Below are 13186 nucleotides of genomic sequence, written 5' to 3' on the forward strand. Positions count from 1 at the left end.
GATGGTATTTGTGCTTTTCACAATATAAATTGTATACAGAACAGAAATACCAAGTAGTTAGTTGTCATAATTATTCGAAAATGCAATATTTATGCTTTTGTGATGGCCCAAAAATATTGCATTAAGAAGTAAGATTTTTCTTAATGAAATAATAGAGTAAGATAACATTTAGCTGTAATCTAAACTCAATATATGTGTAGTTTGATTTTTTTTAATCCCCAGTAACATATGACTATTATTAGCCCTTATTTTAATTGTTATCTCACATAAATTTTCTAATATTTATTTTTTTATATGTGTTTTGTTATATTAGAGAAACTCGAATCTAAGACCTATCAAAACTTTAATGAGATTAGATAAACTCATATTTTATGAGATTAGAAGATTAGATAAACTCACATTTTATGAGATTAGACCTATCAATTATAGACTTATTTTAATTGTTATCTCGCATAAATTTTTTAGTATTTATTTCTTTATACGTGTTCTGTTATATTAGATAAACTCGAATCTAAGACCTATTTATTTGAATCTCATAATTTTTATTTTTTTATTTTTGTAAGGAATAATTATTTTTCAAATAATTATCCGATAAAGTTTTAAATCTTAGTTTTCTTATAAATAAATCTCATAGACAATCATCAAAGTAATATTTTGGCTATAAACTAAATAGATTACTAATTGTCAACGCGGGGACCACATGTGAGAGGAGGGCTTCCTCACCATCTCCAATAAGAAGGCAGGTAAACGAAAAGGGTTAATTCCCAAAGGACCGGAAAATGATTATTTTGGTACGAAAGCACTGCCGTCACATGCCGTTGGATCATAACAAGTCCTCATCTTGGGCGACGTAGCTCGACGCGAACCCTCGTCTTCCTCTTCGTCCCTCTCGGGTGGCCGCACAACTCGACACCTTCGTCCCTTCTTTCCCTTCCTGCCTCCCTTCCGTTCCTCCCTCATCCTACCCATCGCCAATTCGTACCCGTAAGCAGTCGCCACGGATCAGAAACGACGAATTCGCTGATCTCTCACCCAGAACTCCACTCTGTCGCCAAAACGTAACGCGATCCCTCGTGGATCACACCCCGTGGACGATGCTCGATCTATTTCTTCATGCAATTTGTGATTTGATGCGTTTCCTTTTCTGTCGGTTGTTGTTTCTTCGTCTTATGATCGACTAGGGTTGATGTATTCATCAGTTTTGCTTGTGTTTTTTGTGATGATCGGTCACCAGAGACTGCGATCGTGCGCTTATCGAAGTAGCCCGAAGCAGTAAGGTTCTTTGGATTTGTGGGAATAGAGAAGGGAGATATGTCTAGTGGAGAAGTCAGGAAGGTCTCCCGACAGGACATACAGCTAGTAAGGAAGCTTTTATTCAATATCTTAGCCATTTGCATCTTTGGTCTTGGTTTATACGTGGCTTTTGGTCATTTAATTTTAGATACATCTATTTGTTTGCATATATCTGTTGACGGGTTGATATTATTCTTTTAAGAATTACTTAACTCGAAGAATAGATTTAGGTTTATACTCCAATAATTGTTTAATTATGATGTTTCTTTAATTAAAAAGATATCTGATTGTAGTTGATATAGTGCTTTACATAACGTGCTTTGAATTTTTATTTTTTTTCTGATTTATGAACTTTTATGAAATCTAGGACAAAATCAGTTTATGTGCTTCACTTCCATTAGGGTATCGTCAAATTTGTAGATAACGTTTTGGTTTTAATTTCTTTATGCATCCGATATATTTTGGTTTCAGTGGAATAAAGGAGCTTTTAATTACTTAGGTTTATCATATCGTAGCAGCAAGCTAAAATTAATACCACTTGACATTTGGAGCAAAACTACGTAGCTCTTGTTTCTTTAGTAGTAGCATAGGCTGTCTAAGGAACACGTTTTTGCTGTTATCAGATATGTTGTTTCTTTAGTAGTAGCATAGGCTGTCTAAGAAACACGTTTTTGTTGTTATCAGATAGTGATTTGATTCCTTTAAGAATTTGTAAAATGTTGGATATTAGACGTTAGGACTATCGCGGGCAGTGTTTTGGTTTTGATGGTTCAACATTGTCATGTCTTCTAAAGGCATACAACTATGAAGATTGTAAAAAGCAAATGAGTGGACCATGAGTCTTGATTTCTATGTTGTAGCTTCGCTGGCATAGGTGTGTGTTGGTATTGCAACAGATAGAGCACTCCCTTGTTCTATGCTGCACATTCTTTTGTCACACTACTTATTAAGTTGTTTTCACCTAAAGCTTTGTTTTTTGTGCATTAAAACTTTGTACTTGTTGATGTATGAAAGAATTGAATATTTACAAGAGAGTTAAGGAGTCATTTGGTTGGATACTAAGTTGCAGAAAGGATTTATCCTGCAATAACTTCCCAAACAACCTTTTTTTTATAGTATTTATTCTGACTAGTTTTATAGAAATTCTTGTTTGGTATAATAAATGTATATAATAAAATAGCCTGCTCTACCAAACCAATAGAATTAGCTTTTCCCATCATTTGGACTGTTGCTTATCCTGTTAGAGATAATAAGGTAACTATTCTTTTTTTAAAATATATTTTGAATCCAATCAAGAATAGGATAAATATAATTGCCCTGTATGGAATATCTTTTTCTTTATATGTATTCTTGAGCCACATGGGCCCTAAGAAGAACCTCAGTGTTTCATGTGCTATGTTATGCTACATGTGTCATGAGGCTTTCTTAACTGTTTTCATGCTTCACGCTCTGTGATTGTCCGCATGAAACAACATTTCCTACCATTTTGACAGAACGTCCAATGGCATGCTCCGTCTCTCCTAATGCCACCTGAATTAATGCACTTCTTCGTATTGGTATATTTGAATATCTTGTAGGAAACTAAAAGTACATTCAAGCTGCCACCAATATGAGATTCTGAATGAACTTTTATGCTTCAATGCTATATGTGACTTCTATTGATTTTTTCTGGATTCTAAGATTTGAAACTTTATTGACAAGTGCATGACTGTTTACTGTCTTGTAATTCTGTTTACCTTATTGGTTGTTTAAGTTTAAGTTTAAGTCTGCATTTCTGTTTGTAAGGTAACTTTATACAACTACTTATTATCAGAAGCACCAAAATTAATTATAAGATGATATAGAAACATATCTCTTGCTTATTTTTTACTGATTTTATTTAGCTTAGAATTATTTTCTGATATTGGACGATAATGATCTGTCCAATGATTTTCTTTAATTTCAGGTTCAGAATCTTATTGAACGGTGTCTGCAGTTGTATATGAACCAGAGAGAAGTTATCGACACTTTGTCATTCCAGGCAAAGATAGAGCCTAGTTTCACTCAACTTGGTAATTTCATAGTAAATCATCTTAGTCAAATGAGATTTATCAGCTCCATGATTTTGCACTAAATCATTGAGATGTTTTCATGTGGCTTTTGGAGCAATGTACTTTGCAGTTTGTACTAAGTCATTATTTTCTGATTGAGATGTTTTTCTTGTGGCTTTTAGAGAAATATGCTTAGTCATGATAGCACTAGTTCTCCCCATGTTGAATATGCAAGTATACCATCAAAATTATTTGAGTGATTTACAAGATGCTGAACGTTTACCACTGTTTGGTGTGTTTTGGTCATTTTGTAAGTATTTTAATATCGGCTGTCACATATTTCAATTTAACTTAACCTAATTGCACATCTGGTGATAGTTAAAAGGGTAAAATAAGGGATCTTTGAACTAAATGTATATATAGGGTGTTTGTGTTTGTAAGAGAGAATATGTGAAGTCAGTGATATTTTTAAGGTACATAAAATTGAGATAATAGGAGACATTGACCCTTCTCAAATCCTGCATTGGTGGGAGCCTCATGCACTAGATTTTTTTTAAAATAAAGTTAAATAGGATGCGTGGTGCTTTTGGAGGCTACATACAATTAAAAGGGATAGCTTGGTTTATGAGGTTCCCACCAATGGGGACTCTGTGGAGAATCAGCCCTACCACTATTTCTGTGAGACGAGTTTTGGACATTTTGGGGAATCTTACCTTGCCAAGGCTCATTATCTTATAAACATACATAAAATATTGTCACTGAAACTAAACTGCCAGAATAAGATAGATTACAACTCAATTGTATCGATATAATATACCATTTAATTACCCTAAGATAGATTACAACTCAATTGTATCGATATAATATACCATTTAATTACCCTAATATTAACCTAAACTTCAGGTCAAAATTGGGCTGTGTTATGAAGACTCTTTCCTCAATTCAAGTATCTTTGGAGTTCAGAATACTAAGAATTGAGAGAACTATTTTGTTTAAGCAAGCTGCATTCTATATATTTTGACAATTTTGAGTTATTTCTAGATTCTTCCATTCTCTTAGAGTATTTGTTTTTGCTAGTCATAAACTAGGCCTCGTCACCTAGGTGATCAGAAGGTCCAGAACATCATAAGACAAGGTTCTTTTGTTGTTATGTATTTTGGCCTTTGATGATGTGGATGTGTGTAAATATATAATAAAGGTGAGCCTCTGTGCCTTGATAAAGGTTATCCTTTGCAACTTGCATGACGAGTGACATAATAACTCTAATTACTTGTAGGATGAGAATATTTATATTAACCTTGCCATGGATTCAAATTTGCCCAAACCAGTACATGTTAAGCAGTATTTGCTGGTGTGGGCTTGAACTAGGGCTTACTGTTTGATCCAGTCTGGTAGGTTAGTTACAACTTGGTACTGGTTAGAAACCAGGCTTACTGTCCTATTTCTTACTGTTACAGGCCTGAATTGGGCAGTAAGCCACCACCCAGTTCAATGATTCAAATAGACTTATCAATGGGCATTCAACCCTCTTTCCCTTCCTTTCTCACTATCTCACATTCCCTCTCTCAATCCTTCTCAATTGTCACCTATAAAATCTCACCCAATTAATCTTCCAAACTTGCTCAAATTCTCAAGGGGATGCTCAGGTTCTCAAAGGGAGTCTCAATTTCAATAAGAAGATGGCTCAATCATGATATTTTTTAAACCTTATCAAATTCTTTCTTACCTGCTTCTTGTCTCTAACTTCTGGTGTTTCAGAATCAGTTGGCATTCTCTGGGCCAACCAATCTGCCTGATATTTTGTTAGGATAAACTAACTAATCTTTCAAACAAGTTTGAATTTCAGATGCTGAACGGGAAATCATGACTATGTGTGGGGATTAAATGTGGTTGTCTGGAAAAGAAATATGCTTAGTTAGATTGATATGGTAGTTTCTCTGAGTTATAGTCCTATAGATTTCTTTTTTACTTAATACAAGCTGATTCTTAAGTGGTGAACATGGTAAAATGTTGCACTATAGTAGTACATCTCTATTCTTTCTATCCATGAGCTGATGGAATAAATTCTCATGACCTTGGAACTGGTACTTTTGTTTGATCTTTTTTTTTTGACGCTGCTAGATGTTAGCACATTTGATGTTTTTTCATACTCATAGATGCTAATGTCCTAATCTATTTATGATTTAACATATATTCTTATAATTTAAACGAACTAGTTTATGAAGTGACCCTTACCATGTTTGACAGTTATGCTAATGAATGACACTGCAAATACTCCTGAAATTTTCATACCTGTAATGCTATTGACAAGATTTTCAAAACTATCTCCAGGAAGCCTGTTGATTTGTTTCTAAGAGTCTTATCTATAATTAAATGTAACTAGTTTGCCACTGTTTTAATGATTGTCATCTTTTGTTGATTCGCAGTTTGGCAAAAACTTGAGGAGGAGAATCGAGAATTTTTTGAAGCATATCATGTTAGACTGATACTCAAGAACCAAATATTGATTTTCAACAAGCTCCTTGAGAAACAGGTTGAGCTGATGCAGAGAGCATGTCCTGCTGTAGTTGCTGCTGTACCCCATCCCAATGGCTCTAATTCTTCTTGTATGTCTATTTAATTTTTTTTTCTTGATTATTATTTGTTGCTTTTGTAAACTGTTGCCTGAAGCTTGCCTTTATATCATATGGCTTTCTATATGGTACATTGCTCTGTGTTTTAGTGCTTCCATTAAATTTCTCTACAGTCACATCATGATATCTTTAAGCTCTTATCTTCCACACCAAGGTTCGCTGTTTTGGGTACCGGACCCATCTCGGCGATCTATCAGACTATAGCATGTACCGGTCGGTACTAGTATGCCAACATATGGTATGCTGGTGCGTATCGGTATTTCAGGGAGGAAGAAAAATAGGGAGAAGAGGAAGGAGTGGTGGAGGAATAGAGGAGGAAGAAGAGGAAGCGGTGGAGGGGGAAGAAGAAAGAAGAGGATGAGAAGTAGCGGCGGTAGTTCACCTGGGAAGCAGTGGTGAGGCAGCAACAGGGGAAGTGGCATTGTACACGTAAAGAGCGCAAGCCCTATTTTTTCTAATGCTGAGTTGGATAGGGCTCCACCACTTTTCTGCTTTTTTTATTATTTTAACTGGATCGCCTGAAATGCCGGTGGTCCATGTATCGGCCCATGCTCGGATCGGTATGTACTGTCCATACCATTTTGGATGGTACAACAGTCCTTGTTTCATATAATGGGAAAGCTCTATGCTGCTATTGAATATCGTTGATCTGTCATCTGGAGATTACATTTCTGAATACTTAATGTTAGATCATAGATGTTGCTAGATACAAAAGAAAACAAATATCAAATGTTAGTTAAAAGTTCATTAGTTTTTATCTTAACTGAGGTGCGCCCTCTTTCAGTTTCTGGAAATTAGTGAACATGTTGATGGAAAAATATCGAGACTTTTTTCTTTCACAAATTATCTCATATGGAATGAATCTTCTTCAATTCATCTTGGATTTATTGGGCTTTATGGTTTTTGTTTTAGTCTCTAAGTGGGAACTCGTCGATGTGTTGTATCTGTTAGTGCATTACACAGTTTGAGACATTGTTGACTACACCATTGATGGTTTTATGTCGGGGATACTACGAAGTCTTTGAATAACTTGCTTAGAAGACCACTGTTAGTTACATGGTGTCATTTTAGGCCTTAGTTGATATTACATTGGTTTGATCCAGTTTGCATCATTATGAGTTTATTTTCAAAAGCCTCATCTATTGAGGACCACATAATTGCTAAATCTTTGTGCAGTGAACAAGTTGTTTCTAACTGACTCGGAGAATAGAACCGAAGTTGATGACTGTTAAGAAGAAACCAGGAACTAGAACTTTGTAGATGTTTTGCTTCCACCTATTTGATTGACACTGTCTTTTCTTGTTATCTGAAATTATTTAAATTTTAATTATATCTAACAATTAGCAATTTGGAGTTGGTAGTAGCTGTCTGTAATGGATAGACAAAAGCAAGAAATTTGTATGAAATGAAACTCGCTTAAGAGAAGAAATGAAACCTAACAACATAGTTATGTTCCCCTCTAGAACTGTCCTCATACGGTGATCTCACACTAAGGCTAAATTTTTTTGTTTGAACTGTGAAGCTATTATTGTCACTTAGTTAACATTGAAGTTATGTGCATTTCATGTATATCTACTTTAATGCAAGTTAGATCCATGTGGATCCAGCCTAGATCCACCTAAATAGGAATATATTCATGTAGATCTCTCCTAGATCCACCTCAGTCAGGCCTACAATGCATGGACCTGACCTGGTATACACCCATATGATCCAGTTTAGATCCATGCAGATTTATTAACATCTAAATTGTATTTTACACTACTCAAGTGATAGTTTATAATTGTGTCTAAATCAGTTTTGATAATTGTTGTGAGATAACGATGCTGAAGCAGCAATCAATGGAGTCGACATGGCTGCCCTATTGCTTATACAATTGCCATATTTAGCTGTGTATCCCACATTAATCACAGTGGAGAACTAACTCAATTAGAGCAACACTTGGGTGGTGAATGTTTTGATGTAACCAGATGCATGAAGGTCCCTCGAGGATCCATGTGTTTTGTGGCAATGTCAGTGTTAATGTCGTTATTTCAGTTCATTCTTCCATTACATGATATCCTTGTGATAGTGGTGCTCATGGTCTAGGCAGAAGTGCTAATATGTGGCAACATAGTAGCAGTGTTGCTCATGAGCTAGTTGGAAGTGCCTGTATGAGCTAGCAACCCTAAGCTGGGGCATTAGGAATTTCTTTAGCCATCATGGTAGGAGGCCAACACAATGTTGTTGATTTTGAACTATGACATTTACTTTTGTGAGCAAAATAAACCAGGATTGACAACACCAAAGAGAAGAGATAAAAGGAAGATAACTGCAAAAGTAGTTCATCCTCGACTGCTTCCCTCCAAATGGAACTTGGAATATTATCCATTCATGGTGTCCATTAGAAATATTTTCTTGGGATATGACTTTGAATTCCATATGAGATTAGTAAAAAAATATCTTAATGAGGAAACCTGTAGTTGGATCAAGTTATTTAAGTAGTAGGACTATACTATGACACCGTCGTGTGACAACCGGTCCCTACTAATGTGAGAACCATAAATTTGCATATTGATTATAATAGAAGAATATCTTCCACAAATTTGTTGATGTATTAGATCACGCTTACAATGTATGCTGATGAAGACCGTGATGGATATGATTGGAGTCGCCTATATAGTCCAAATGGTGACTGACAACATTGTGAATTTCAAGAAGGTTAATGACACATAAGCTCATCTTTTTATTTTGGACTCGTGTGGTCCACACTATATACTGTTAATGTACAGTGGCGACATCCCATTGGTGGGGAGTACACTAACAAAGATACAAAACAATGTCGATATGGTGCACCATTCAGTATTTTTGAGTTTGACCAAGGATTAATATGGGGCCATTTGATGCAGTACTGGTTGGTACTACCTTTTAGTATTATTTTTGGGTGATACCTGGTGGTAAGTTTTGACATACTGCCCAATATGCTAGTACCCAACCGGTCCAACAGATCACTGAAACTGATGTTGGACCGAGATTTAAATCATTGTATATAAATATTACTGAGTGCATGCATTGATGAAGGGATCACAAAGGTGGAACTCATAATTCAAGAAGATAAAACTGACTGCAATCTGGATGACATTAGGTTGTACGAGTTCCACCTTTGTGAGTTCTTTATCAATGCATGCAACCTTACACCATATCCACCTTTGTTACAAGGGTTGAGTTGTTATAAGGTTGTATAGAACTATGGGAGGGTCAGAAGGGCAAAGATCATTATTTTAAACCTTGAAAGGACATGTTTAGATATAGGAGGAAAAAGGGATAACACAATGAGAAAGGTTATATATCATTTGAGACTAAGCGTTGTTGGATGAATATTTTTCCTGGCTGCTTTTTATTGGGGTTAAATACATCATAGGACATATATCACATTCTCTAGGATCTCATTGATTAACATGAGAATATAATGAATTTAGGACTAGCATGCAAGTCCTAGAAACTTTTGGGCCAATATGTGAAATACTATACCACACTTTTTGAAACGCAACCCTATACCCTTTGTTGGGTTTAGTCTGCATAATTGTTAATACTTTTGAATGTGTCCTAGAATTGATTTGTCCAGTGATTCCTCTGTTTTAATCAGGACTTATCTTTAGGTTTTTTATTGATTACCATTAAAGGTGAATTTGACACGATTTTAAATACTGGTCAGTGAGGTACATGTGACCTGAATCTTGTTGGTAGTATTTATTATTATATTTCGGTCTGGTTTACTGGTACTGATTATTGTAATTGATACTGGATCGAGATTTAAATCCTTCAAATTTGAACTAGCTGTGTTATGACATGTTCCTCTAAGAATATCTTGCTGGTTATAATTCTCTCAGTGCATCAAGCTCCATCCTGCTATATGCCTCAACATGCATCCACATCATCAAGGCTAGATAATATGCTTGGCAATGGAGGTTTTTCCTGTGCTTTTTTAAATGGTAGGCCATCAGGACAAGGAGGAAACTACCTTGGCGATGATTCCTCAATTCTTGCTGGGAGCATGAATGCCTCGACAAGCATGTTATCTGCACCTAGCTCCAACATGGGAAGAATTCCTGGGATCAGTCGGACAATAATCAAGTCAGAACATGATTATTCAAACAACTCTGAGTTTCCATTCAGTAATGATAGCAGTATCTTGGAAGCACACCAACCAACCGGAGATGCTTCAGCTGGATCCTTCAGTAGCTCGGAGTTGACTGGACAACCACTAAATGATGCTCTACTGGATATCGATACATCTTCACTTGGATTTAGTCAGATTACTCGAAATTTCAGTTTTTCAGATTTAACAGATGACTTCACTCACTGTGCTGGTATGTATTTTAAATGACTTGTAAGTAAAAGTTTTTTCCCCTTTATATGGTCTATTTAATCCATTCAATATCTTACCTTTGTTTACTTTTGTTTAAAGATATATTGGAGAATTATGATAGGTCTCCTTATCTTCCACCAGATTCAAATAACTTCTCAGACTCTCCAGCGAGGGAATTCAAAGGTAACTTCGCTGTATCTCTCTTGCTCGTTTCTTTTATTTTGTGCATCTTTCCACCTTGAGTTTCTTCTGTGTTTTCACCCCCATTCAGAGGAAGACATTAGGAAACTAGAATCCATATCCGAAGGAGTCAGTTATGAGGACTTTGGAAGCGACTCACTTGACATCTAAGGTCTATTGCCGAGGTAACTTCCTACCTCGTGTAGAAACACCACCACAAAGAAGAAAACAAAGAAATTAACAATCACAACAACTAACATCATCATCTTGTAGAAATTTTCCACTAACCTGTTATGTATAATCTTCCACAATGCTTAGTCAAACTTATTGTTATTTTCCTGTTTCCTGGTTTCCTGAGGTAGAAATTTCTTTGGGAAATTATTTATATATATCGAACTCAAGCACAAGCTTAAGAAGACCAAATCCGTTATGTAGAGACAGATGCCATTTCTAGTAGAGAAAACAGTAGAATAACTAGAAAACATTATTCTTGTTCTTATGCATTCTGCAAATTATGCTGTAGGTTGACCGCAGGAATCTGTACATATGGGATTGACGGGGTCTTTATTCTTCACATTTCAGTGGAGCATTCGATGTCTACTTAACGAGTGCTTCACAGTTGCTAATGCTTGCTGGCCATTCTAATGTTCTGTAATAATGTTTCTACTTAAACAGAAAAAACTGCTGTGTTCTCGTGTGTTGATCCTGATTTGTTTCGTTTTGATTCGTAAGTCTGCTGCCACCTCAAGAACCACAAGAAATAAGAATCACGAGGGCTGTTTTGTTATCGAGCTTCAGATGCTGGGCTTCGCCCGCTGTTTATACGACCATATTTTGGCTCCTTATTCCATTATTTTCATAATCTAATAAGCTTTGCTTTGGCTTAGTGTGGTCAATTCATAATTTAGGAGAATTGAGGGGTTTAGTTTGGTCAAGCCGGAATATTAGGGGATCGCTAGAGGAGAATTATTGAGGGATCACATGTGAAAAGCTTGTTATAGATGTTAGCGTGGCCAAAGTCTTGGACTGTGTGTCAGGAGATATAATAATAAGGTAGGTCGGCGGGTCACACTTGTGGGTGCTAAATGGGAGGGGAAGCCTTTAGCGTAAAATATAATAATAATAATAATAATAATAATAATAATAATAATAATAATAACTTGATTTATTTTGTAAATTATTTAGAAGGGTTCCTAAAATTTTAAAAATTCAAAAGAAAAAAGAAAACGTGTGTTAGAATAATTATATTCTTTTTATATAGGATCCGAAAAATAATATTAAGCTTATGTCTTCAAGATTTATTTATTTATTTGTTTCCATAAGACATTAAAAAAATCTTCTACAATAATATTCAAGTTGTGATAAATTCACCTTAAATGTGTAAAATAAAAAAAATGATTTTTTTATTATATATAAGTTTAAAAATTTTAAAAAATATATTTAATGGATTAAAAGTAGAAAATAGTCATTTAGGTTATTTGCAAGAAATCACATAAATTTAATTATTTTTTTAAGAAAAGGGAAATGGAAGTTACATTATTTTTTAATGGGGTTACACTATTTTTATATAGGACCTAAAAATAATATAACCTACTTAAAAAACAATGTAGCTTAGATTTTAAAATAGTTTTGTTGTGTCCTTAAAATCTCAAAAAATGGTCTATAGAAATAGTCAAGTGTCTTTGCCCCAAAGTTATGGTAAATTCATCTTAAATCGGATAGAATAAAACATTATAATTTACACTTTAAATTAGAATAACTATTTTAATAGCTTATAAATCGAAAAAAAAAATTATTTAGACACTTGCTTGTTTTTTGTATGTCTTTTAAAAAAATTAAGAATTTTTAAAAGAGATGACATGTTTTTTGGATATGATTATGTTGTTTTTGTATAGGATCCCAAGAATAATGTAACCTAATTCAAGTCTTCAAATTTTTTTATATCTTAAAAACCTCAGAAAACTTTCCATAGCAATATTTGAGTGGTTTTCATCTCAAATTTATGGTAAATTTACCTTAAATAAAATATAATATAAAATTAATTTCACTCTTTTAAATGATTGAAATAAATAAAATATATCTATTTTGATGTCTTAGAAATACAAAAAATAATCATTTAGATATTTATAAGTTGTTTTCAAAGAAAATTTAAGAATTTCTACAAAAAAAGATTGATGTGAGTTATACTATTTTGGGTTTTGTATAAAAATAGTGTAACATTGGTCTATTATTATCCAAAAAAAATACTAAAATGTGTACAAAATTAAAAATATCTAATGAAATGCCAATTGACCATTTTTCTATTTTCAGTAATTAAAAGACTTATTTGAAATTAATTCAACTCCTAAAATTTTATTTTTTAAAAAAATTAAGTTAAAGAGTACAAAGGTTATTATTGTATCATTATTTTTGTCCTAATTTGATTGTTTTTATAATATTTATATTTATAATTACGAAACCGTGAATAGGAGGGAAACAAATAAAATTAAGGCTTTTCTAATTAAGCTGCCAAACGAATGGCAAATGTGGGGCCCATATGGACAGCTCATATATCGTCCGCCACGTCAATATCCAAGTAATGTACCCAGAGAACCTGCCACGTAAGTTGGAAATCCTCTTACGTCACGCAGGCGTAAGTCACGCGAGCCGCACCATTGACAGACTGCCACCCGACCCGAACTCCGAAAGGGTTAGTGATGGCGTGG

The 13186-nt window shown here is 34.5% G+C and overlaps 1 protein-coding gene across 5 annotated transcripts; it reads left to right on the top strand.

Moving 5' to 3' along the window:
• The first annotated feature begins 814 nt into the window (after positions 1-814).
• Positions 815-11268, top strand: LOC103970596 (uncharacterized). Of its 5 annotated transcripts, none has more exons than XM_009384428.3 (8): positions 817-1122; positions 1235-1359; positions 3239-3344; positions 5750-5929; positions 9823-10302; positions 10401-10484; positions 10573-10666; positions 11005-11268. In XM_009384428.3, the coding sequence occupies exons 2-7, from the start codon at positions 1312-1314 to the stop codon at positions 10650-10652; spliced, it is 978 nt and encodes a 325-aa protein (XP_009382703.2). In that variant the 5' UTR covers positions 817-1122; positions 1235-1311; the 3' UTR covers positions 10653-10666; positions 11005-11268. The 5 variants fall into 5 exon arrangements, with proteins under 5 accessions (XP_064945507.1, XP_064945508.1, XP_009382703.2 ...); XM_009384427.3 differs by having other exon boundaries at positions 817-1058; XM_065089435.1 differs by having other exon boundaries at positions 815-1359; positions 10443-10484.
• Positions 11269-13186: the final 1918 nt, after the last annotated feature.

The sequence above is a fragment of the Musa acuminata genome, chromosome BXJ1-11 (assembly GCF_036884655.1).
Source record: "Musa acuminata AAA Group cultivar baxijiao chromosome BXJ1-11, Cavendish_Baxijiao_AAA, whole genome shotgun sequence".
Classification (NCBI taxonomy): domain Eukaryota; kingdom Viridiplantae; phylum Streptophyta; class Magnoliopsida; order Zingiberales; family Musaceae; genus Musa; species Musa acuminata.

Coding starts and splice junctions, on each gene's coding strand:
- LOC103970596 (XM_009384428.3), top strand. CDS start 1,312: ATGTCTAGTGGAGAAGTCAGGAAGGTCTCCCGACAGGACATACAGCTA. Junction 5,930..9,822: donor CAATGGCTCTAATTCTTCTT/GTATGTCTATTT, acceptor TAATTCTCTCAG/TGCATCAAGCTCCATCCTGC. Junction 10,485..10,572: donor TCCAGCGAGGGAATTCAAAG/GTAACTTCGCTG, acceptor ACCCCCATTCAG/AGGAAGACATTAGGAAACTA.